Source organism: Oenanthe melanoleuca, chromosome 15 (genome assembly GCF_029582105.1).
Source record: "Oenanthe melanoleuca isolate GR-GAL-2019-014 chromosome 15, OMel1.0, whole genome shotgun sequence".
Lineage (NCBI taxonomy): Eukaryota > Metazoa > Chordata > Aves > Passeriformes > Muscicapidae > Oenanthe > Oenanthe melanoleuca.
In genome coordinates, this window is record NC_079349.1 from 10,994,834 (window position 1) to 11,021,052 (window position 26,219).

The 26,219-nt window shown below is 37.2% G+C and overlaps 3 protein-coding genes across 5 annotated transcripts in view; 2 read left to right on the top strand and 1 right to left on the bottom strand.

Annotated features, from left to right (window-relative positions):
- GNAZ (G protein subunit alpha z) overlaps nucleotides 1–3,276 on the top strand; it is a 50,276-nt gene extending 47,000 nt beyond the window's left edge. The window contains exon 3 of the mRNA XM_056504421.1: nucleotides 1,194–3,276. Coding sequence (XP_056360396.1) covers nucleotides 1,194–1,538 — 345 coding nt within the window. The 3' untranslated portion in view covers nucleotides 1,539–3,276. The remainder of the gene's footprint in view (nucleotides 1–1,193) is intronic.
- RSPH14 (radial spoke head 14 homolog) overlaps nucleotides 1–9,564 on the bottom strand; it is a 77,936-nt gene extending 68,372 nt beyond the window's left edge. For both annotated transcript variants that reach the window (XM_056504423.1, XM_056504422.1), the window contains exons 1-4: nucleotides 9,437–9,564; nucleotides 8,515–8,962; nucleotides 7,012–7,114; nucleotides 6,709–6,827 (exon numbers count right to left, since the gene is read on the bottom strand). In XM_056504423.1, the coding sequence (XP_056360398.1) occupies nucleotides 6,709–6,827; nucleotides 7,012–7,114; nucleotides 8,515–8,713 (421 nt within the window). In that variant the 5' untranslated portion in view covers nucleotides 8,714–8,962; nucleotides 9,437–9,564. The remainder of the gene's footprint in view (nucleotides 1–6,708; nucleotides 6,828–7,011; nucleotides 7,115–8,514; nucleotides 8,963–9,436) is intronic.
- Nucleotides 9,565–12,123: 2,559 nt separating this feature from the next.
- On the top strand, nucleotides 12,124–26,161 carry RAB36 (RAB36, member RAS oncogene family). Of its 2 annotated transcripts, none has more exons than XM_056504354.1 (11): nucleotides 12,124–12,338; nucleotides 13,058–13,154; nucleotides 14,331–14,419; nucleotides 16,956–17,021; nucleotides 17,681–17,782; nucleotides 19,408–19,472; nucleotides 20,036–20,087; nucleotides 21,458–21,539; nucleotides 22,518–22,608; nucleotides 23,162–23,281; nucleotides 23,515–26,161. In XM_056504354.1, exons 2-11 carry the CDS (start codon nucleotides 13,086–13,088, stop codon nucleotides 23,577–23,579), a joined length of 801 nt encoding a protein of 266 aa, XP_056360329.1. In that variant the 5' UTR covers nucleotides 12,124–12,338; nucleotides 13,058–13,085; the 3' UTR covers nucleotides 23,580–26,161. The 2 variants fall into 2 exon arrangements, with proteins under 2 accessions (XP_056360329.1, XP_056360328.1); XM_056504353.1 differs by having other exon boundaries at nucleotides 12,124–12,489; nucleotides 23,515–25,942.
- The last annotated feature ends 58 nt before the right edge of the window (nucleotides 26,162–26,219 follow it).

Below are 26,219 nucleotides of genomic sequence, written 5' to 3' on the forward strand. Positions count from 1 at the left end.
ACTGCAAACACAGAGCTAAAGCAGTGCCTTCATGGAACTCGGAGAACACAGGGTGCAATTCTGACCCAGTCAATCCTTACCAAATGAAAAGGAGTAATAACACAAAGTGAGGAAAGTATAAGAGGTGATTTGAAAAGCTTATGTAAACCAGTCTGCTCCTATTTCACCCACTATGCATTTTTAAGAGGCAGTTTTCTCAATACGAAGCTTTAGTGTAACCATAGTGATCAAAATTGTTTGATTTCCTTTGAAATAATAACAATACATTTTGTTTCCAAATAAAACAAAGTAAAAATTAAATTTTAAATAAATTATATTTTCATATTAATTTTTGTATTATTATTATTATTATTATTATTATTTTTATTTTCTCTTCCTTTTACCAGGTGACTCTAGTAAAGTCAAGGAAGTTGCACTAGACACAACAGATACAAATTTCAGGAGTATTAGGCTGAAAATAGTTTATTTCTATTAAAAGCCAAGGTCATTCTCTTGCCTCCATTGTTTGTTACTTCCAAACCGAAGAACGGGCCAGAATACTTCAGACTTAAACAACAAAAATACCCAGACTGATTATTTTCACCCCTCTGAACACAAGCCAGACAAAAGGAACACATACATATTTGCAAATAGTCTTGTAAAACAAATATACCCTTGGTTTTTGATATCCCAAATCCCTGCTGTTCACTTACCCTGGATCACTTCTATGACTCACGCTGTATGCATAATATCTTCTAAAATTTAAACATGCTGGAAAAATATTGACCTTGCCAAAAAAGCCAGATTAAGACATTTTTTGTATCTACTTTTGACAATACTTGAGTGATACTTCTTTTAATGATTTATAATATTTTCTATTCAAAATATTACACCTATTTATAGATATAAATCAAGCAATAAACAGCCTTCCCAGAACGTAGTACCATGGACAGCTCCAGCTACATCAGTGTGAGTGTCCCAGTTACCTCTGGAACACTCAAGACAGCCACTGATTTTTAATGGACCTCTCTTTAATGGACCTCTCTTCTTTCAGTCTGTAGCAGCACTGGCTTTTAATTTCCAAACATTATTGTGGTGGTCATGCTCAATTGTTCATAAATGGAGTTTACCTTTCAGGGCAGCAGACAGAGCTGTGAGCTTTCCACAGTTCTGCTGGAGCATTGTTGCTGACACTGTTGTTTCCTCTCCTACAGAGTCGAATGGCAGAAAGTTTGCGTCTATTTGATTCCATCTGCAACAACAACTGGTTTATCAACACCTCCCTCATCCTTTTTTTGAATAAGAAAGATCTGCTGGCAGAAAAAATCCGACGCATTCCCTTAACAGTCTGCTTTCCTGAATACAAAGGCCAAAACACTTACGAGGAGGCAGCAGTCTACATCCAACGCCAGTTTGAGGACTTGAATCGCAACAAGGAGACCAAGGAGATCTACTCACACTTCACCTGTGCCACTGATACCAGTAACATACAATTTGTGTTTGATGCAGTGACAGATGTCATCATTCAGAACAATCTCAAATACATTGGCCTCTGCTAAGAATCCCTGGGTTTAATCAGTTTTTCTGGAGTGATAAAAAAGGGGCTAACCTCTTCCACTTCCAGTGGAAAGAAATTGGGCAATGCTTAATTGCCCAAGGAGAGAAAAGGGAAATCTGATATATGAATACAGTTCCTCTTATGCCCCTTTAACCTGCTACATCATTTCCCCCAAATATATGTTCTGGAGAGTGAATCCCTCCTCTCCAAGAAAACTAAACACCCCCAGTTAAAAAAACCCCAACCAAAAACTCAAAAATCCCAGACAAAAACAAAAAAAGAGATTGAGGCCTGACTCTGTGGAGATGTTTCACCACAGTCACTGCACTTTTATTCCATTTGTTTCTTTCCATTTCCTACAGTGGGAGTGTTATCATGTTGTGTGTAAGAAATGACTCTTCATCCAGTTGTCCTAAAATTTTATTGACATAAAAATATAAATCTGGTGAGTGACAGATGAACTTGTTTGCAGGGTGTGGAGCAGAATGCTTGTGTTGGGGAGAAAAGCTAGTTCAAACCAGAAGCTATTGAATGAGAGAGTTTAAGCAAAATACTGCTTAAATTTGTAGAGAGTGGGCATGCACCCACAATATTGGTATCCACAGTCAAGAGTATGTACACATCCATCATGTATGCACATGCACATGACTCTCAGCATATACTATGTACACACCTCTGCTTTACTTTACTGTTTCTCATGGACACCTTGCCTATTAAAGGAATTGTTGGTGCGCAACTGTTTTGTGATTTCCAAACTGACTAGCAGCTCTTCTGCTCTTTATGGCTTCAAATATGCAGCAAAACTACATGAAATGAATCTTTGAATAGGCCAAAATAAGGTCGGTGTTTCTTCTACTGATAAGGAGTTTTATACATCAAAACAGTCTTCTTTTACATCTTTTTTTGCCAAATCTTGTGGTGTTTCATGAAAAACCAAATTATATTTAAGAAATAGGTTAGTGTTCCTTTTTTAAAACAGATTAAAAAAAAATAAATCACAAAGCAATTTTTAAAATTACTGTTGTAGTGTCTGGATTGCTGAATGTGAAAGTTGCCAACGGACAATTGTGTTCCACTGCTCCAAATACCTTCTGGGTATTGTAATATTGTAACAGATTTCCCAAGAAGCAGGAGCCATGGAGATTGTGTAGTATATAGCCGCCAAAGTCTTTTTTTGTTGGTTTTTAAAATTATTTTTAAAATGTGATGTGTTATTAGAAGGTTAAAGATGAGCGATATGAACAATAACTAAATGTCTTGACATTTCAATTTAATAATTTAAATTATTTACAGTTTAGTGAAGTTAAGGAAACTGAAGAGATGCAATCCTCAGCTTCAGGTTTCATCTCATAAAGAAACACTACTGGATGGAGTAACATTCCGGCAAAAGTTTGAATGCATAAGAAGCTCTGTGGGACTATACTGGAAAATCTCATGTGGATCATATAGACCTAAGTCTTTGTTCAGTTGGTTCTTTCCCCTGCCATAGAAAAGACTTCTTAAAAGACTTCAGTGTAAAGTTGGTGTGTAAATATATGTTTGATAACTGTAAAGCACATACGTACACAGAGACACAGACACACATGCACACTGGAAAATCACCTTCTACTTTTGTTCCCCTTATGTACTATGATTAGTGCAAGAAATCTCAGCCAAGGGCTTTAAGAAAATTAAAACAAAATGGTTAATAACATCAACATCTAAATTGTCCACTTCAAAAATAAATAATTCAAATGATACTGAATGTGTCTATAGTGTGTTCATTAAGTAGTGTTATGGCAGTCACTTAATTGGATAATGCTTGTGAAGTTTTCTTCTAATCTGCATAATTATGAACAAGATATTTTATCCCTGTACTGAAGACATGGGGTCCCTTTAAGCATTCCCTGCCAACTTTTACACCTGAAGAGTGGAGGCAAAAAAGCAAATGAGGCTGTGCCTTCAGGGTATAAATGGTCTGTCATGGCACACAGAGAGTTTTTAGGTCTCACTTGTAGTGAGGAAGTACTGCTGCCTGCTTGGAATATTTGCTCTCAGGCTTCTTGGCTTGGTGAGTTTATTAAAATCTGTATACAGTAATTGCTAGTACAAGTTCCTCTAAACTTGTTTACTATTAAATTTCTATCATTTACCCAGGAAATTGTGCAGTAGTTCTAGTTTAATTTGCTTTTTCCATGCAATATCCAATTATTAGCTGCTTGAATTGTGGAAAAGGTGGGAAGCGAGTCAGGGCTCCCTTTTCTAATGAATGGTGTATTAGGTGTTATGTTTCCTTCACCTCTTTCTTTCATCAGACTGTGGCCATCTCAGATTAGTGAAACAAGTGACAAGAAAAGACCAGCATTCATTACAGCATAGCTGTGAGGTAAGAAAGATGGATAAAACCAAAAGTGTAGTAAATTATCAGGAGGGTAACAGACACTTTATATTAAAAGCCAAATATTTATTCAACTAAGAAGGGCTTTCTACCTTAAGTATTAGAGGTGATGAAGTGGAGAACCTAGAACATTTTAACAAAGGCCCAAGGGGATTTCTAAAGGAAAGCAGCCAGTTCCATTCCTCATTGAGTGAAAGCCATCTTGGAAAGGAGAAAAGAAAGTGAAGCACCACCTGTGCTCCTACTTGACTTAAAATCAGAGGCATGGGAAGTAAATAATTACGTTTAAATAATCAAGTCACATAATCATGTTATCTGAATAGCAATTTCTTGTTATTACTCTCTAATAATTTAATTACTATGATGATTTCAATTTTAGTATTCCTAGTAATTCATGGTTACTCTGTTTTCTCTCTGAAGAATTCAAGATATTAGAATAATTATTATGTTTTACACAGAGTTTTCTGTACAAAAAGTCCTGATTGTATAAGAAAACTGAGGCATAGCAAAGTTAGAACTTAAAAGTCTGTTGGCTGAAGACAGGTGCTGAAATTAAATCCCTTGACTCTTAGTCATCCACCTGGATAAATCATGCAATTAAATTTGCATCTATTTTCTCAGTTCTCAGGTTTATCAGTGATGCAGTGCACTGCCACCTGAAAGAGCTGCATTAATACAGCTGGGATTTCACTTCACCTGGGCAACAATGACATTCACAGAAGAGATGTCCCATCTGCTGCAGTAAGAATGCCATCTGTCTTTTCAGCATTTGCACTCCATACAGCAAAACAAGTTTTGAAGGGAAAAAGGTATCCTTAAAGAGTCCTTATCCACACATTCAATTGGTTATGATTTTTCAAGGGTGAAAAGGTGAGACACTAAGAGTCAGCAGTGTAGGAGAAATATCTCTTGGGCTCTTCCCAAACAGAGCTTAAAAATCCATTGCCCCATCCATTCTACCTCAATCTTCACCTAAAAGGATTAAGTACCCATAAATGGCAGGATTGGTAATGGGTAAGAATTATTAAACCTTTCCAGTGTCAGCCATATGATAATGAAAGATATTTTTTCCAAGAACTATTTTTGCAGTTGGTATTTCCAAGGCCATTTATCATTGCATAACACCCTTTCACTAACATTATCAACTATTATATATGTCAATGAATTGTTTTTACAAAGAGAGGAAGTTTTGCTATTAGTTTCTGCTCCTAATTTTCTCCTCCTGCTGGCCCTTCTCCCTCCTCTATTCTCTACTGAACACATACACCTATCTATTTTTGCCTTTCTTCTGCTCATTAATTCTTTTCACTAAGTTGTTGTTTTTTTCTTTAGATGTTACCCCTTGGTGTTCTCCCAGTCTTTGTGCATTGGCCCATGGGTTTTTAACTATCCCACTGTTCCTGGAAGATACTGGTACACATCCTTAAATTCGGGAATGAAAAATACTCTGCAAATGGATTTGCTCAAAATAACCACATTTTCCTAAATTACTCCTGTTTGGAGAAAGACCAGGTGTCCTGGTTTAGAGCTAGGTGGAGTCACTGATCACTTCCCAGTTAAAACAGCTACACTTTATGCCAAGGGCAGGTACAGCTTCTCTTCCCTTTTGTCTAGCACAGAACACGTTGCTTTATTGGCCCTGCCAATTACCTCAGCTCCAGAGAACAGCACAAGTTGAACTGTGGAGTGCTGCAGTAGTTCTGAGCTCCTCCAGCTGACCCAAGGTACCTCCTATCTCATCATCTGCATGTGAGGTGTAGAAGTGAATGCAAAGAGAAAGACAGACACTTTCCTGGCTAGCTGGAAAGAGCTGAATTACCAAGCAGACACCATTTCTGTATCTGTAATATGCTAAATGAATTATGTCAAGCCTTGTGATTCTTACTGCTTTTGGAAAATATTTGTGGTTATCCCTGATACTTCCCCAAATTTCCTCCCAAGTTTTGCACCTTTTTGTTTTTCTTTTAAGTTGCCCTCTGTATGTGAGTCCATTCTACACTGACACAATTCTGCTCCAGGATTTATCTTCCAGCCCTTAAATACAGGCATGTATATTTTTATAGATACATTATATTTTTATCTAAATAAACAGCACACATGACTCAAAAAACACCTTTTCTAAGAGTAATTACTCAGAACTGCTTTTACAGACTTTTCCATACTGATATTTACAAAGTTGTTTAGCTCAACATATTAATATCTTTCATATGATTGGAATTATTGAAGATGTTAGAAAGGATTACTTGCAAGTAAAAATACATCTTTAGATTTTTTAGAATTCATGTACACATAGGAAGGCTCTAAGCATTAATTTAATTCTTTTTAAGCATCAGTAATGAAACTGAATTTCTCAGACAATATACTTTGCTATGAATTTAAACAGTAAGGCTTTTAAACTGATAATTTCTACTGAAATTTTAATTTTAAAATTATAATTTTTATCAACTGGAAGAGAAGTTTAAGACTAATGTTCAGATTAAAACACTTATGAAACTAATGCACTGTGATGAATAACTGATCCACACCTTGAACAGAAGGGATAAAGTGAAATTTTGATGCAAGATTCTGAAATACCAATTCAAGCATGCAGTGCTCTCTATCTTGAGCAGATAGCCTTAACTTGCATAAGAAAGTTAACTAAGGAAAATGAAAATAAGCAAAAATAGACAAGGTAGTGTTTTAAAATATGATTTTCAAGGGAAATGGAATAAATTAAATCTGGAGCATAGGTGAATTCACCTGATTTCCTCTCTGTGTTGTCTACTTGAATACTTAACTGCTTAAAACATCCTACCTGCAGGTAATTTTGCCAACATGTCAAAAGTCTGATGGGTGTTCTTCCGACAGATATCTACTGGATCATCCAGGAGCCCAGTGAGGGCAGAAATGACTCCACTTTGTATGAGCCCTTCCCTAAACACAACAATGGAGGACAGATTTAACACTGCCTAATAAAAACTGTATATATTTGAGATATTTAATCTTAACTTCTCTTCTTTATGCTGCATCTGTCTGACAAAACTTAGGAACTCTGTTCTTATTTTTCACTGAAACATTACTTCCCACACAGTCTAGTAAACTTTGGAATTGCACTTACCTGCCAATACTGTGCAAAGCCATTACAGAGAGAACTTCTGTTGTTTTTTGCCTGACAGTTTGGTCTTGATGAACCAGCAAAGTCTTCAGACTGCCCAAGAATCCTATGAGACATCAGAGTTCATTTTAACATTTCTTATCTCCAGCATTAATTTCAAAAGCAATATTCATAATTTATCTCACAATTTTAAGTGCCTCAGAATTTTCAGCTTGTCCTGACATTGTCATCTCTCAAGTAAGGAAGAAATTTTCAAATTTCAAGGCCTACTGCCAAAAATGTCATGCTACAAACAAGCTCCTGACTCCTTATCAAGTTAAATCCTAATCCTGCAAATATAAAGTGACATAACTCTAAAAATAAGTCAGTAGAGCTATTGATGTCTTTAGAAAAGTATCTTTTTGCAGGATTGACACTCACTTGTCTTTTTTGAACAAGAATAAATGTGGTGAACCATTAATGATTGTGTATGCACATATGGCACTGACCAAAGAGAAAAAACCTAGCAACCCCAAACTAACAACATTCTCACATTTCTTTGGCAAACAAACTGTTCATCAGACACTAACTTAATAAATTTTGAACATGATCAGTCTCTTTCATGAGAAGAAAAAAATACAAAGGAAGTAAATGGATAAAAAAGCAGTAGCAAACAAGGGTTTTTTTCTGTGTTACATAATGAGCTATGTAGACACACCATAAATGGCTAAAAATTGCAAAAATAAAATTGTGGTTAGGGCTTTTTTCCTCCCCCAAAATCAAAATTCAGGATTCTTCCAGGCTTTTTAAATAAGCCAGATGAGTAAGATGAATTTGGTTATATTCCTTTCTTTTCTAATTTCTCATTAAGTTCCAAACAAGCAGACGATGGGGATGGTGATGGGGTTCTAACTTTGAAATAATTAGGTAGGGTTTTTTTGTTGTTTTTGTTTTTTGTTTGTTTTGTTTGTTTTGTTTTATTTTTCTGGCTTTTTGTTTGTTTGTTTATTTTGTTTCTGTTGTTTTTTTTTTTTTTGTGGTTTTTTTTTTGTTTGTTTGCTTGTTTTGTTGGGGTTTTTTTTGTTTGGTTAGTTTTTTTGTTTGTTTGTTTTATTAGCCTATGTTAGGAATTAGCTAAAATCAGAATAAAGTCTGGGGACATGGTTTAGTGGTGATCATGGCAGGGCAGAGTTAACAGCTGAATTGGATTCGCTTAGAGGTCTTTCCCAACTGTAACAATTGTATGGAAAGAAAGATTCTGCAGTACTTTTATATTCAGGGGTCGATAAAACATACAATGAGCCACTGATGAATCCTAAAGTGATGATAATTCTTAAAATAACTGCCAAGTATATGCTGTTATAGTATTCTTCACCTTTCTGAGGTAAAAAAAAAAACCAAGAAATTTTTCCTGGGCATCTTGTGTCATCAAAGATACTGTAAGGAAAAAGTAAAGGAAGAAAGTAAAGTGGGGTTCCCCCTCAGCCTGCCCCACTGTGTCAGAGCGAGTGAGAACACACCACTTACCTAATGCTACTGCCTGGTAGACTTTTTCTGGATCGTGGACCAGATCGCAGAGAGCCGCCAGCGCCCGCTGCTGTGTCAGCAGCTCGGGAGACTGCAGCTCCTCTTTCAGCTTAGGAAGGGCCCTCCTCCCAAAGGCCAGAGCAGCTTTGGTGGGGTCTATGTCAGGGGGGAGGTAGGCTGAGATACGAGGTGTTGCCATCCCTAATGTTCCTGAGAAAGATTCCCCTTCCCCTACAAAGACTTTAAAATGGCTGTACTTGGTGACTGGGCAGATATTGTACCACAAAGACACCAACTGACTTTAAACAGTGCCCTGTGTCCCCAGGGAGCTCTTTTAGCAAACATACACTGTCAGGAAGCTGGGAAAGAGGCTGGAATCGAGCATCATCAGCACTAATGTGTGTTCATCTGCTGAACTCTCTTAATCTGGTTTAATTCTCTCTGAACACTGTAAAGAAAAGAGAAAGAAAGAAAGCAAGCTTAAAATTTCAAGGAAGGATGTTAAAACGGTTAGAGGGAATGCTTTTTAAAGGGTTCAAGTGAAGCAGCCAGCCCAATGCCCAAAATCGAACGGGGCTCAAATTAATAAAATAAAAGCAAAGGAAAACAAAATATCTCTTTTTTTTTTTTTTTTTTTTTTTTTTTTTCTCAAAGGAAAAAAAGCATTTTTAAAAGCGAGCTGGTTAAAACCAGCCCTCAGAATTCGGTAACGTTTGATCGAATACGTGAGGGCTGCCCCCCCGCCCTCAGCAAGCCCTTCCCTCAGTACGGAAAGCGCCTCAGCTGACTGAACACTACGACCTCCAATACTGAAAACTGTTAACAACAAAAACAAAAGTTAAAACAGCCTCTAAACAACTCCACTTCTCACTTCAAAGCAAACGAAATAGACTAAATAATCGAAGGCGACGTGTGCCATTACCGAGCCCCCGCCTGCCTCCCCTCAGCGCCGGCCGGCCCGCGGCGCGCGCGTGCCCCCGTTGCCACAGCGCCCGCTTTTCGCGTACGCGCCTCTTCATGAATAGCGAGCAACGCCTGCGTCACCAACTTAGCAGCGCCCGCGCGGAGGGAGTTACGTCAGTGGCGTAGTTGGGAGCGGGGCGCGCGCTGAGGCGCGGCCGCTGAGGGGCCCGTGAGGGGACGGCGATGTCGCCGTGCGGTCCGGGGGTGGCGGCCGCTCTGCCTCGGCTCTTTGCTGAAGTGTGGGGTCTCTCTCCTCGCTCCTTGTTTTCAAAGTAATTTTACTTGAGCAAAATCGACGAAAATTCTGAGCGAGCAAAATGGTGGTCGAGTTAAGGGCAGAAATACAGCAGGCGAGTGCCTTGGGGTACGATGGCTGAAGGCAGCGCAGGAGTTTTGGGCTAGGTTTTCTTTCCTAATCCTCCCCAGAATGTCACTATGAACAGCTAGAATGTGCGGTAAGGGTTTCCATTATTACTTAGTTTCACATAACTGTTCAGCGGAAGGTACACGGTAAGAACAGATCATTGCAATGTTGTGGCACAATTTAAGGGTGTTCTGGATTGTCAGATGCTACCGGCATAAAGAAAAAACTCTGAACAGCTTGTGCCATAAAAGGATCGTGCAGATAGTGAAGTCATTGAGATGTTTTTCATTATGTCTGAGTAACAATTTTAATAATCAAAGTTCTTAAAAAGGATTTTACAAATCCAAAGTAATTCTGATCAGTCAGATTAAAATGCATCACGGGAATAGGTTCTGATTTGTTACTCTTCAAAATCCATAAAAGAAAAATTGCTACTTTAAAAAGTATTTTCTGGAAAGGATTCTTTTTTTTTCTGCAATATTTTAGAGCTGATTATTTACTTCACAGGTGATTTATGTGAATTAGATTAGACTTCCATTAACTATATACTTGTAAAAGTTCACCTGATTTCCATAGGAAGAACATGAACTTTTCTCAGTGTAGAAAGAGCAGGACCAAATCAGAGACTTGTCCCTCAGTGTTACCTCTGCTTTTGGTGTGAGTTTTTATGTCTTGTCCTCCACCGTAGCTTGGAATACTGATTTTGTTAGTGGTCATGGCATTAATTTATTTTATGTATGCCTTCTGAATGCCTTCCTCACATCCTTTGTCTATCCACAGAAGCTGCTGGCACTACTGTTCTTGCAATGATGGGATAAGGAGGGTTGTGATACCATGGAGACACTGTGTTTCCAGCCCTCGATGGTGACTGAATCCCCTTTCAGCTCTTTAAAAAGAGAAAATATGGATAATTCTCAGTATTTTTAGCAGCTTTTTATTTCTTAAGTTCTTTTCCTGTAGTGATGTGTCTTTGTTGATATGGTAATACGGGATATGCTTATGTGTGTGTGAGATTTAGATTCAATACATTAAGTATAAGCGAAGATGGCCTCTCAATTTTGAAAAATCTGTGTGGTTGTCTTGAGATTGTTTTCTTGTGAACGTTGTGTTCATGAGATTGTTGAACTAGTTTTTTTGTAGCTTAATTTGTGAAAGAGCTCTAGGAGAGGAGCAGTGAGTCAGTCTAAGTATGCATGGCAGGTGTTTACTGTGCTTAGGAGGAGTTGAACTACAACCAGAACATGCAGAAAGAAAGTTTGAAACTCTTACCAACTCGTGAAGTTTTTATTTTCAGAACTATACTAATAGTTCTGACATAAAGATATTAATATTGCCCTAAAATAATTCAAGCTGGCCAGGACAGGAGCACACCATAACAAGGGTCTAGATCTCTTGAGTTTTATATGGTCGTAAGTAGTGTAAGTAGAACTCTACATATGGTGATAGATAAATCTGTAATCTCACCTTCTTTGGTGAATAACCCATCAAACCTAGGCTCTTAGTGGGGAAATGGCTGTTTTGGTACAGTTGAGATCATATTTGTGCCTGAAGTGGTCTAAAAGCAATTCCTTTATTCCAAGAGAATAAAACATTAATTCTAAGATTGGACTAGCGATTTTCTTAAGCACTATTCTTTGTGTGTGCTTGTAAAACAACTGTAGGATTTTTTCTTCTGTGCTTTCTCACTGTTTAAAATGACTGGTCTGCTTCGTTGTGTTCTTTAACCTTTTCAGTCTGCTGCAGAAGTGGGAGAGGCTTGTCTTCTGGTTCAAAGCTTCCTCCAGCTTTATCAAAATATGATTGTTAGAATGGGAGAGCTTTGTTTTCTTCTGAAAGTTGGAAATTTAAATCCTAATAAAATACATCGCAAAATCTTTTAGCATCCTAAGTTGCACTCTGGCTTACTAAATACTGTCTAAATTAATGAGTTAATTAACAATACAGTAAAAGAGCTGTGTAATTTCTTATTCCTTGTCTTTGGTGTTTTGTACATTAGAAGGCAAGATTATTAATGAGTAGAAAGACATTTATATAATTCAGAATGTCTCATTAGTAGCATGCGCATCCTGACTTTAAAGCTGAGATAAAATCTAGTTGAAATGCTGAAAAAATCCCTTGGGAGTATCTTTAAAATTGCTGCTATGCTTAATATTAGCACTGTGACAGTTCCCCACTCCAACAGTTCCTTGTCTAATAGGTTAATCTAGCTCTTTGTATCCATATTACAACGATCTTTGAAGAAAATGGAACTGTTTGCTTATCCAGGACTAGGGACCATTTGGTTTATGAAGAAGCAGTTTCTGATCAAAGGAATCTGTATGACCACTAAAACGAGTTTGTTGTCTTAAAACTATGGTTCTGTGTATAGTTAAATTACTCCGACCCCGCCTTCCCGCCCTGTGGAGGAAGGGAATTGTTGCAAACCTGTTGCTATGGCCACGTAGCAGGGGCTGAGCTGCTTGTGCGGCTGGAATCCTGCTGCATCAGCTGCTGCTCGGTGAGTCCTTCCTTCTACTTTGCTACATGATGAAAACGCTCCCATTAGAAATGTTCTTTTGAACGCCAGTAAGAAATCGGTGCTCTATTAAGGCTCCCCTCCCCCAGCAACCCACGAGGTTTCCTTACATAACCAAATTGATATATCTCAGGTGAGACATCTGAATGCATTTGTGACTTTCATGTGAACATTATTCTTTTTCCACGTCAGACGAATTTCATTCTTTCTGAGCTGATCTTGGATGAAAGTTTGATGTTGTGCCAAGAAATGTGGCAGCTTAATCTTTCCTCCCTTCTTCTGACCACATGAAATCTGGGATCCCATAACATTAATTAACACACGTAGTGCAGAGCATTTGAAACAATGATGAGCAAGATTTTTAAATTAAACACTGCAGAATCCTTTGAGGGCTGAACTGCAAGCACTTGAGTTGAATTAAGTGAGCAATTCTCTGCTCTCCCGGGGGATTAGAGTTGGTGCCTTGTAGTTTCAGAAGGCCACTGTTTGCTACTACAGCTGTGCACACTGAGGTGTTCTTTTTACTTGAGAAGCAGCTTTCCTTCCATGCAAACCCAGTTCAAGAACTACCAGTTGTACCAAACAGAAAAAAGGAAAAAAAAAAACCATGAGAAATCTGCAACAACTTGTTTAGTTTTCATCATGTTGTCCCTGTATTGAGGTAATTACTGAATACTGTGTTTCTCTTTGCATATTTTCAGTCTTGTAGAATTTGACTGAACTTGGAGGATGAAATCCAGCCTAATGCATTTGGTTCCCCCAGTGAGCAGAGAAAGAAGAATCTCCCAGTTTCCCAAGGTAAGCATTTTTTATCCCTTTGGTCACAGGATGTAGCCTCTGCCACACTGAGCTATCTTTCCATTGTGCTAATGGTATTTTAATCTGATTTAATGTACACTTGTTGTCTTCTGTCAAAATTACAAATTATTTGTAATTCTTTCAAAGTTTAATGTAACCTCATAGACCCATTCAATGCTGAGCTCTTTAATAATAATCCTCATTCTTCTATCTAACCTTTACAGAAAGTGACTTGTTACAGAAGCGTTATGTTATAATATTTATCTTGTTTTTTTCAGCAAAACAGTAATAATTACATGCTTAAAGCACTCCAACACTGAGGGAAAAAAGGAACCATAGCTGACATTAAATTTGCCAAAAAATCTAATTAGGAGGCTTTGGTTAAAGAATTTGAGGCGATTTTAATTTTGTGTTTGTACAAGAACCTTAGTCATACAGTAGATCAAATGTAGTAGGCACTGCAGAAACACAGACAAAATACCTTTGATGTCCCCAAAGTCTTTTGTATTTGAAGTATAATTGAACAGTTGAGGACAAGGAAGGGCAAAGAATTAATGCTTGTTTTTTTCAGTTGTTCAAAAGATCCTTTTAAGGGAGTTCACTTTTTTTTTTTCCTTTCTTGATCTCAGCCACATATTTTTCTTTTAATTTTATGAAAAATACCACAGGTATTTTAAGCAAATGCAAAGTAAAATATATTTTCCTCATTTTTAACTAAGGGCTAGTTAAAAGGTTCCCAGTTAAAGGACTAGTAATAAAAATAGTGCTTCACACTTATAAAAGATTGAGAAAACTTCACAGTAATAATGACTTGCTGGTGGTGTGCTCCCATCCGTGTTTGTCTTGTGTGTCTTAAGATTGTTGGGATAATTGAAGGCACTTACTGTTGTACAGAATGATGAGCAAACAGATTTGGCCATGGGTGCTTAGGCAGTGCTGGACACTGACACTCAAAAAAGTGCTCAAAGGATGGTGTTGTCCCAAGGAGTTTTTACAAACACAGCTCTGCAAAACCTTACTACCCTCTTAACCTATCTACTCCTTTTCTTATGCCAGGGTAAGTCTGTTCTTGACAAACCCTGTGATCAAACATTTCATCTGTTTTTCCTTGCCAGTTTAGCTTCTTGCCCAGTAGCCATCACCCAGTTTGTGCCAGCAACTGTTTTCTCTTTTCAGTGGTACACACCTGAGGCCTGTCTGCAGTTTAAAGAGCACTTCCATGCACAGGTCAGGACTGCTTGTCAGCAGAGCACTGCAACAGCTGGGTAAGTTTGTACTAGCCCAGGTATGCAAGGAGGGAAGTATTTTAAGCTCTTTATAGCCTCCTTTCTTCATTAGTTTTCCCCCACCTCCTTCCTCATGTTCCTTACTCCGGTGTGTTTCAAGGCAGCTAAGCCCCTGCACAGGGCAGTTCTCTGACCTGTTCTGCAGTGCATGAATCAAGTGCCTCTTTTTCTGCTAGAATAGGTAATGTTGAAAAAATAGTGTAGTAGTTTAGAAATGAAAAGGTTTTTAACACCTTTTAAGTAAACACTTAGTTCAAAAGATCTAACAGATCCAGCCTTGTTGTGTTCTGTGTTCTCTGCAGGTGTTCTAAAGGAGCAGTTAATAAAGGCTTTGGAGGGATATAAAGGCAGCAGTTCTGAGTTTCTTGAAACATCTAAAAATCTGGTTTTAGTCTTTTTGAAGTATACATGCTGAGAAGTTTTCTTGAATGGTTCCTTAAAACTGGAGGAAAATTCTGGTAAATATATAACATTTAAAAATTAAAATAAAAATTAAAAATAAGCTGATTTATGCTCTACTAATAATCTTGAAGTTGTTTTTTTCCCACGCATTATCTCTCCTCCAGAACTATTATTATTACTGTTTTAATCTCCGAAGCAAGGCAAGAAAATAAAACTGTGTTGAAATCATCACTATTCAGTTAAAATATATAGCTGTACATTTTAGTGATAAATGCTTCTGGTTTCAGTGTGAAGGATCCTTCATAAAGTGGAGCTCCTATGAATACTGACAATTAGCTCACTATTCCTCCAGCTCTAGAGTTGCTGACATGAGACTTGTCATGATATACATCTTTAAATGCAACTTTTTATTCATTTCACTAGGGAGTCTTGCTAAAAAAAAAACTTTTTAAGCCAAAATATGTCACCCTGAGAGACATCAGTGACTTTATTCCTTTTTAGAAACACAGTCACTATCTTAGTTTCATGTAAATTTGTTGCAGGTGTCTGGACAATTTTCCAAGTATGACATGCTTTATCGAATTGAGGTATTTTTCCTTCCATTTCCAAGATGTATTTGATTGGGATTTTTATTAGTAGTATTTTTTAAACTGTATTTCTATAGTAAACTGACTCACTATGTAATTTATTCTGGTAACAGAGTATAACTAAAAAAGCTATATGTTTCATCTTTGTGAATAGAAGAAAACTACTTTTCTGTCACTACCTTCCAGGTATGATTATTTTTTTGGTCATTTAAGTCCTTTTTTTGGTGAAATGGGGGTAGAAAGGGCAGCCAGAGTATTTTGTACAGTACTTATAAAGCTTGGCAGGAATAACTGTTATCTTCCTTTTCCATTATTCCAACTAATAAAATATTTCTTTGTCCTTTGGAAAGCTAGTCTGATAAATTCAGTAGCTAATGGCTTTATTTAATACTCTCCTGATAGTCCATCATTGTGTTAAATGGTCTGATCTAGGGAGTTTTCTTCCTCAGTATGAGTTAATGGAGCACACACCTCTAAGCCATCACTTACTCTTTGGCTTTTCCCTTAAGGTCGTTGATTTTATTCAGTATTTTCACAGTAACAGTAATCAGGAGCAAAGGGGCTTGTGGTCACCCAGTTAATGTTGACTGGCACATAAGTGTTTTTTTGTTCTTTTTTGGAAATATTAATCATGCAGTTTACCAGTCAATTTTTCAGCTATTTTGGTAACTTGGAATCAGCATCACATGGAAGTTGATGTAACCAGAAATAGTATTCAATAGAAGATTACCTCCTTTATTAAAAAGCCATTCCTTGATAGAAAAGAACATTAAACCTCTTAAGCTGTTTTTGTTGTATGTGCACCAGAGATATTAATCTCAGTTTAGGTCAATAAATAAACAAATTTAAATTCACTTATCCACCTGGATCTGCCAAAAGAGCCACAGTTTCAATTTTAAGAATGCAGGCTGAGTCACCTAAAGCCCATCTGCTGTATCCTGTGGGAGGACCTAGAGCAAAGAGGATTATTTGCATGAAGCCAGGTTCAGATTAATATTATTTCAGATAGTCAGAAATTGTATTGGCTCTAACCCTGTGGGTTGTTTTTCCCAGAGGCACATTCTGCAGTGGGTTCTTTTATTATCAGCAATTTCTTATTTCTGCACTTAGGACTTCGTTTGTACTATTAAAGTCAACGAGAAACTTGGGATAAATTGGAATGGACATGATGCAGATACACTATGGTCTTATGTGTGAACTTATGTAAAAATATGCCAAATGCATCTACTTGTAGTCAAAGCAATTTTAATAGAATAAATTTTTTTCTGCTGTATTGAAATTAAGAAAAAAAATAAACAGAGTAAAAAATGGACTACTTCTTCTCCAGAAGGGTTTGGTTTTTGGTGACTTTCTTCAATTTAAGACTCAGATTATGCAGCACAGTAGCACGTAGATAAACTGAAGTCATAGGTATGTAGGTATGTGTGTTCCTCACTTGCAATTTAAAGAGCTAAATCAGAATTTTTAGAAGGATACTGTTGAAATTACTACTAAAACTATGTAATATTTTCAAATATTTATAACAGGCTGAAAATATCTAAAGTGGTTGTGGTAGGAGACCTGTATGTCGGGAAGACCAGTCTTATCAACAGGTACAGTATATCTCAGCTGATGGTTTGATTCTCCTGTTTCTCAAAAAAATCCTATAACATTTCCATTGTTGGCTTTAGAGCAGTGCTTCATGGTTCTGGTTTGAACCTGAACCAGTACTTTGTGGTTTTGTTATCAAATGAAGATAAAATGAAATCAAGAGTATGAGACTGTCTTGATACATCAACACAGGAAGTTGTGCTCTAGCACTTAAATCAGTATATGTTACATTCTGAGGTATTTATGAGTCAAATATGAAGCAGTGTTTTCTTAAGGAATCCAGTCTAAAGGCTAAACAATTGGAAAAAAAATCCAGTGTCTGAGTCTGTTTCATTTGGGTCATTATTTGTGACCCAAAATAGATTCCCTTGTAAATAAAACTGGAAGATGCTGTACCTCCCTTGAGAGCCCAAGGATGTTTTATTCTGAGTCTCATGCTATCCTAAGATCATGCTAAATATACGTGCTTTCTAGTTTGTTAAACAGTATCTCCTTTTCTTTTAGTTAGTGTCTTTATGTTTCTGTGTCTGCTTCTACATTATTATACAAATCCACAGTTAGTTTTTTCTTTTCTTCATAATTTGCCCTAGATAGTGGTAGTTTTGCAGTTATTTGTAATTGTCCTACTGGTATTTAATTTTTTTTTTTTTTTTAATTGCAGATTTTGTAAAGATAATTTTGACAGAGACTACAAGGCAACCATTGGAGTAGATTTTGAGATGGAACGTTTTGAGATAATTGGAATGCCATATAACCTCCAGATGTGAGTTGAAAGAGCATGGTTAAGCATTGCATAGAGTACAGTCTCAGCAGAGCTCGAATTGCTGCAGGCTGTAGTGGAATAAAGATTTAAAAAATGTAATACAATTGCACAAAGAATAATGTGATCTGAAGAGAAGATTCTGTCTTTGGACATGCAGTTTTAATAGAAATTATGCTCTTGGATTTCTCATCCCTAAAAAAATATTACAAACTTGTTAATGAAAACCCATCTTGGATGTCTTGCACTATTTCAGTGGATTTCTGTCTTTTTTACTCAACGTTCATGAAAGAGAAGCGGAAGCATTTGCCACAGCTTTGGCCAGTGCTAGTGTAACCCTAGTCTGTGGTTTGAGTTTAGCAGGCACAATGAGCACTGAGGCTTTACTGGGGGTTTTATTAGTGCAGTCATTGAAATTAATATTAAGGTGTCCAGTGATTTCAACATCTCTTAATTAGCAACTGATTAATTATCTTGAAATCGTAGAAAAGCTGGAGTGGTTTTGTTAGAATGTGAACCTAGTATTTTCAGCTTTGCTTGTTATACTAGTGGGAGTCCTGCCCTCTTCCACCTGCTTTGGGTCTGTGGAGTAGTGTCCCTTTGTGTTTCTGGTGGCCAGCACCATTGTTCTATAGAGGGCATTATGGAATCATCTATAGTGTGACCTAGAGCAGAGATAAGGTGCTTTGTATGAGGTATTTTAGTGTATGAATCTTAAAAACCTTTTTACTTAGGAACACTTTTTTTTCTGATAAGAACACTGGTGTAAGTAGATGGCTTGTGGTATTTATTGAAAAATACTTAAAAATACATTTCCTACTGATTTCACTGCAGTTGTGTTTGGAAAGTTCTGCCAGGTGCTATCATTTTGGAACTTGAGTCCCTCTAAAAATCTAGACTCGTGCATCAGCACTTTGCAGACTGAAGCAATAAGGTCAGATTGCATTGTCTGCAAAGTCTTCAGAAGCTGGGTAGAGCACTTCCATATGATAAGCACTAGTGCCCCCTCTTGCTGAGAGATTTCTATACAAGATATATTTGAAAGAATCCATGACTGGCAGTACAAAGCTACAACAAAACCCAAACCTCTGTAGTGCTGGCAGTAGCTGAAGGCACTGTGTATCGTGTTCATTAATTAGAAGGACATTCTTGATTTTATTTAATGGTGTCATTAGTACCTGGTAGACTGAGCTGCAGGTCTCTAATTTGTAATGTAGGGACAGATATCTTATCTAGCAGTTGCAAGATTTTAACATGACTTAGCTATTATTAGCAGACAAAATTTACAAAACTAGATTGCCCCTAGAAATACATGCAAATTACACAGGTGAAAGAAAAAATGTTTTAAGGAAAGGATATTACCATGCAGAATACAAATATTTGAATTGCCTCCAAAATTATTAGCATGTTTTAAGAAAAGGTAAAAATTATGTTCATGGCTTCATTGACTAATAGAGCTTTACTGTGTTTCTATCAGTAGTTAATGAGTAACATGTTCCAGATGGTGACACTTCTCTGGTATCACATTCTTCTCTGCCTTGTACCAGTCTGCTGCTTCATTAACATGTTTACTCAGGTTACCCTGGCTTTCATTAACCTAAAATTTCTTTTTTCCCCCCATTGCACAGATGGGACACAGCAGGTCAGGAGAAGTTCAAGTGCATTGCATCTGCTTACTACCGAGGAGCAGAGGGTGAGAACAATATTAATTTGATCCTGCTGTTGTTGGGAGATTGTGTTTTGTACAGCAATATATAGCCATATATGCTCCTCAGGATGGTACCTATAGACACTGTAGTGGAATGGATTGTCCATTATTGCAGGGCAGGAGGGATGTGTCATCACATCTGCAGGCTCTGAGTGTTCTGATGATGCAGTGCTAGAAAGTGGCACTTGTGACTAGGGGGAAAAGAATTTGAGGTTGGGTGAGATTAATGCTGGAGTTAGAAGTGTATACTTCTGGCTTTCCCTTTGGTAAGAGACAATCCTGTGGTTAGTGGTCCCAAAATGAAAGGGTTGATAGCACTATAGACTGCAGACTACAGATATAATGTTGAAGACTAAGGACTTAGGCCTTATTGGATGCTAGAAAAAGAAAATGAATGGGCAAATGGATAGTCTTCCACCTCCTATGTGTTAAATCTATTCTTAAACCTTTTACATAAACATTCTCTCTGTTTAACAAGATGGGTTGGAGACACTTCTGATACACTTTCTAATTTAATTACATTTTTCTATTCTTATGTTTTATTGCAGTTATAATAACTGTGTTTGATCTGGCTGATATCCAAACTTTGGATCACACCAAGTAAGTTTCTGTGTTTTGGCTTATCTTTTAAAGGTTTTTACAGCAGGTTTAATTGCCTTCCATATGTAGGTGTTAAGAACTTGCTGGATCATGAGTGTATTTTCTATTGAGCTAAGAAATTAAAAATGACAGTCACTAGTTTAGATTACATAGGGAGGGATTTTTCTGAAGAAAATACAGGGCATAAATTTGAACCACTTGCACTTGACTTTCTTTAAAATCAATGCAGAGAGAGGGGCACTTCGATAAATGCTTGATCCTTGCAAAGATAGACATGCAGAAGAAGTGTACCCCAAAACTTTTTTTTTTTTTTTTTTTTTTTTTACTTCATTTGCTATAAATAGGATAAGAGGCTGGAATCGAATGTAAATTATAAAATTGATGAGATGCATCTCATGCATAATGTCTCATCAGCCTTTCATTTTCTAGGTTCACTGTTATCCCAAAATTTTCTTTCTCTAGTTTCTGTGTTTCTGATGGGAGACAGGCTGTCAAAAAGAAGTGAGAAAATTAAAAACTCCAAGTATGTGTAGATACAGCTAAACTTACTAGTTCAGATCCTTGTAATGATTTGGTTATGACAACACACTAATTCTTATGAGTAAACTCCTTCTGCTTTTAGTGCAGGCTGCAAAACCCTTCATAGACCTGTGATCCACACTGCTGTCACAGCTCAGAGCATATGTATTTCTGATGTGCTGTTGTGACTGTAATGCAGGTGCAGACTTCTTTACAACCTGTGCTCTGTCTTATTTGAATGTACTACAGTGCTTAGCTCATTTACATAGGACTTTGTAAAATAATATATATATTAGTGTCTCTGCTTGGCTGAAAGTAATTGAAGCCTGTGAACCTGATTTCCCACACACACACACACTCCCTTCCCTCCTTGACTTGTTGGATGACTCAAGAGAAACTTGATTGCCAGAGTAACAAGAACATAAAAGCCTGTGAGACAAGAATCGTACAGCCTTCATAGGGAGCTGTTTTATAATGCTGAATAGATTATTTCACTCTTTTTTCCCGTTTGTATCTAACCTGCTATGTGGTTCATACCTTTTCAGTTGCTTCTTGCCTTTTTATTCCTTATCTTTACCAGACTTTGCCCTCTCACTTACACTGAGAAATATCCTCTCTAGGTGCTAAAATGATTGTTGAATTTGTACTCTGCCATGGGTATGACTTTTCCTTGGTGGGAAACACATATTCAAAAGTGTTGGAGCTACTTCTCTCTCTGTCTAGAAAAAAGGCTTTTGATACTCTCACATAAGTTCTTCCAATCACTTTTCTTGTGACCCTATTATCTGTCATCTTCTCCTGTACTCCTTGTTCCCCCTGAGTGATTCTATCATTTCTTTTTTGTATTTCAGACAGTGGCTAGAAGATGCATTGAGGGAGAATGAGCCAGATTCCAGCTTCATCTTTCTGGTTGGAACAAAAAAAGATTTGGTGGTGAGTAAATTGAGTGCAGATAAGGAAATCAGATTTTCCCTAGTTCCTCAAGTGATTTCCCTTGCAAATTGAGATAAAGACCTTGAGCGAAAAACTTAAAAGGTAAATTGAACAGCACACTTGAAACCAATTTAAGAAGAGGCTTTCTAAAAAAATAGGTAGTTAGTGAAATATTTATTGCATGACATTTTTCAAGCATGTATAAACATACAGAGTGATCTTGAAGTTTTTGTTGTTCTTCTGTATCTGTTCATAGGTTTTCTTTTTTCTCTCCATTTAAAATAACTGCAGTATGTAATTTAGAGCATTATATTTTCCTTTTGTTATGCCAGCAAGCCTGACATGCTGGATATGAATCCTAGAATTATGGAATTCTAAGCTAGATGCTCACAACTGTGTATTACAGTCCAGAGAGCTATTGGAAAAATTAGAGGGAAATTGGTTTTTAAGAGAGAGTGTGTTCATTATTCAGGAACAGGGAAGGTTTCTTACTTAATTGAATATCACATAATTTTCAAAAGAACAGGGTAAATGCAATCTCTCTATACAATTGTCAGTCCTGTGTTTGTCTTCCTGTAGAAAAATATTTTTAAAGCTTTGAAAGCAAACTTATTTCGTCTGTTACTAGTTGGTCCCACGACTCTTCTGCTGAGAATAATGGGGTGACAAGGATTTAAAGACCATTAACAGATCTACTGACTCGATAGCTCTTTACCAAGGAATGTGTTAAATACAAGGGTCACTTGTTAACTCTTATTTTGTTTCAGTGCTGTGGGAGCTGAGTGGAGACTTCCATTTAAAGCAGTACTAAATACTTTAACGTTCTTGCAATCATGTATGATTGCCCAAGTCTAGGCAAGGTCAGAAAGGCCACTGAGAAAACTGGAAGCATCACAGTGTGGGGGCTATGGCAGTGCCTCTGTGCTGTTACCAGCCCAGACACACTTCTGCTCAAGTTATTGCACATTGTTTTCCCAGTCAGATGCTGTGTGTGAAAGGACAGAGCTGGATGCCATCCATTTTGCCAAGGAGATGCAGGCAGAATATTGGTCAGTCTCAGCCAAAACAGGTAAATTACTGCAAAGGATGTAAAAATAGCATAACCACGAGGGCTGATGTTGGAGTGGGAGGAACTTATCTCCTCATTGCTAGGGGTCTTTGTTGTTGTTGTTGTTGTTTTTCTTGCATTTTGTTGCTGTTAGAAGCTTCAGGCTTATTAATGGCTGATTTTTTTTGAGCATTTGTATGTGTGCTTTCACTGTTGTGTTTGCAGAAAGAAGTAATCAAGCTGCTTTGCAATATCTGAGCATGTTTAATTCATAGATAGTTACATAAATACACATGTGCACTACTGCTCAACGTTTGCAATGGAAAAAGATTACACCACAAAATGAATTCTCTCTGTTGCTGGGTAAAAATAAAGGTGCAGCACAGGGTTCAGTATTCCAGAGTAAGAAAATTAGAAATTCTTTCTGCAGTGATCAGAATGGGAGACAGATTGTTGGAGAGGCCTGTTCTGTCCCAATATTGAGCAGTCAGCTGTTCACAGATGTGCTTGTTATGCTTATGACAATCTGTTGATGTAACTTTATAAAAACACATCATTTCTGTTTGTTTCCTAGGAGAAAATGTCAAAGAATTATTTTTCCGAGTTGCTGCCTTGGCCTTTGAACAGTCCATGATAAAGGAACTGGAGAACATTCCTGGGCACAGGCCCCAAATTGGGGCAGGAAATCTCATCAGTATGTGGAGTTTTGCTTTTTGTGTGCATTTTACTTGTTTATAGTCTGAAGGATTGGGGAGGTTTTTCAAGCATTAGAGCTGGTTTCAAACACCTGCAAGCATATTAATTTCATTGTCTGCCCAGGTTTTAGCCTACAGGAGTGACTAGGCCTGCATCCAGCTTTTGTTACCCTTAATATCAGATGGGATAATTTCTTTTAAGTTGATTTTATAACTTTTTTTGTTTCCACAGAACTAGAGAAGAACATTATGGAAGCTCCAGAAGACAACGCTCAAGTCAGCCTGAGTTGCTGCTAACAGTCAACTCCTTTTGCAAGTGCCACACTTCTCTGCACCAATGCTCTCAAACCAGAAACAGAGAGCTTTAATTTTAGAAATGAGGGAGGAAAAACTTAATCAAACTTTCCTGCTGAGAGTTCCCTTGCTGCTGCAGGCTCCCTGTGCTGGGTGGTACAATTGTTATGTAAACCTTTCTCTGTGTAGTTGAAGCATAGCATCCTTGTCTTAATGCAAGAAGACACTGCGAGTGCCATGGGCTCACCTGTCTGCCAGAAAGGCTTGTAGTCAAAAATGATGTCATTTTAGTGTGTGTTGTTTTTTGATAATTCTCTAGAAATCTTAGCTAGTGAAGTGGCATTCTTGTGGGAGCAGGAAACAAGTGGTAGTTTAGAATGAAGGGAGCTATCAATATGGTTTTGCCTTTTAAAATCATCATGTAAAATAACTCTTGATTTGCTTTTATGCATTACAAGTATTTTAAAACTCTTTGAAAATAAATATTTTTAAGTATCAGGACTGGAAATACACAAATGCAGACTGCATAGTTTCCACTGTGGTTTCTCCATCCAGGAAAAATGTGTATTACTTTTCACTTTCCACTTGAGAACCAGAGCCCAGTATTAAATATTTCCAAGCCTAAAAGAAGTCCAGATAGAAACTTGGTTATTTTAGAACAGCTATCTAATATTTTGAAAATCTTGCCAGATAAGAATGCTATTCTTTTCCATTCTCTTAAATAAGAAAGGTGCATAATATGGAAAATGTATTATTTTTCTCTAGTTTTTCCAATAGCTCTCTGAACTCTAATACGCTGTTTTATCTCTGAATTCCATGCTTCTAGGATTCATATCCAGAATGTGAGGCTTACTGGCATAAAAAAAAATATAATGCTCTAAATTTCATACTTCAGTTATTTTAAATGGAGAGAGAAGAAAACCTATGAACACTTACAAGGTACAATTTCATGAGATATTTATTCAATCATTGCAGAAACAACAGTATCTTTAAAAATTATTATAACAAGACTCAGATCTGAGATGCTGAGAAATAAAGGCATTTGTTGATAAAGAAATACATCAATCTAAAAATATTCTGAATTCCCTGCTATTTTTCCCACTTTGACAAGAAATGGGAAAAAGTGGAGAAAAGATAGCTTGAACATGCTTTTCATTACTTTTTCCTTTTGACATAAGTTAGAGCAGTTTCCTAGAGTATGATGAATAGAGATCTAGGAACTCTGTGTCTTTTTTTATCAGACAATCTTGACTTTGGCAATTGTACTGCTTGCTGGCAAGGACACAAATGCTGCATTTGGTGGAAAAAATGAATCTCTGAGGGTACGAAAGTAGCTCTTTATCCAAATATGTAATGTTTTGACCTTATGATATTCTGTGTGGTTGTTCAGTTCCAGAGTCTGTTTCACAAGGGAGGTGAATTTACACTGTGCTTGTAGCATGTGCTCTGCTGGGTGGGCAGCTTGGCCATGGCCTTTTTGTTTCCTGAGCCTGAGTGAGAGTGGAGATGGTTCACTCTGCTGCAGCCAATCGGGTTAGCTGGGCTTCACTGCTGTCATAAGAGACAGTACTTACACTGCAAAATTATTCAGGAACAAATCAAAGAAAAGATATGGTTTTGGTTTTTTCCCACCAACAAATATACCTCCTAAGGTTTTCTTCTGTTGCTGAGCTCAATTATTGTGCAAAGTCAGAAATGCAGTCTCTTCAGCAGCACCATCATGTTGCCTGGAAAATTGACTGGGGCAGTTTTTTCTAGGGATTCAGCACATTGCATGATGTCATTACTGTTTTGTATCACTGGAGCTCCCAAAACTTCACATACAAATGCAATACTCTGTCAGTCATGAGCTATCATGGGACAATAGCCTGAGTTTGATTATTAAATGATGGATGCTTTGAGACTGGGTGTCTTTTGATTGGTGGTTTGTTGGGATTTTTGTTGTCATTTCTTTGTGTGTTTATGTTTGGGTTTTTTCCTTGCTTGGTTGATTTTAAGGGTATTTTTAGCAACACTGAAACCTCCCCTGCAAAGAACTCTATATTAATAATTTATCATCTAAAACAAATCTTGGATCATGTTGCAAATGATGAGTTGCTTAGGAGAGCACAAAGGAAACTAACTATAGAAAATAAATATAAATCTGTAAGTTCTACCTGGCCAGTGTTCTATCTCTGTAAGTCCATTCTATCAGCAACTTAATTGACTTTGAAGAAGCCTAAATATTTTGGAAAACGGTGTTGAAAAAACATGATAAATTCTAACTATAAGCAAGCTAAACCACAAATTCTACCAGTTGAAATTCCCCCAGTAATCATGGCAACAGTCACAGTTTCAGCTTCCTGGTGGAATTTGCAGGTGAGAAATTGAAGTAAACTTTGGAGTCAGTCTGAAGCAAAGATAAGAGCAATTGTAACAATCCATTTCCCAAAAGAGGTACTAAAGTTGTGCTGTTTATTTTCTTTAATAAGTAAAAGCTAATGTGTTCATGGATTGTGGGTGTATTTGTGCTGAGTAATGGATGAAAAACCATTTAAGAAAGCCATGTGACAAAGTTAATTTCTTACTATAAAAGCCTGTTCTTTTAATTTTTAACGGTGTTATTTTACCTTTTGAGTTATTTCAAACTTAAGGTATGATTGT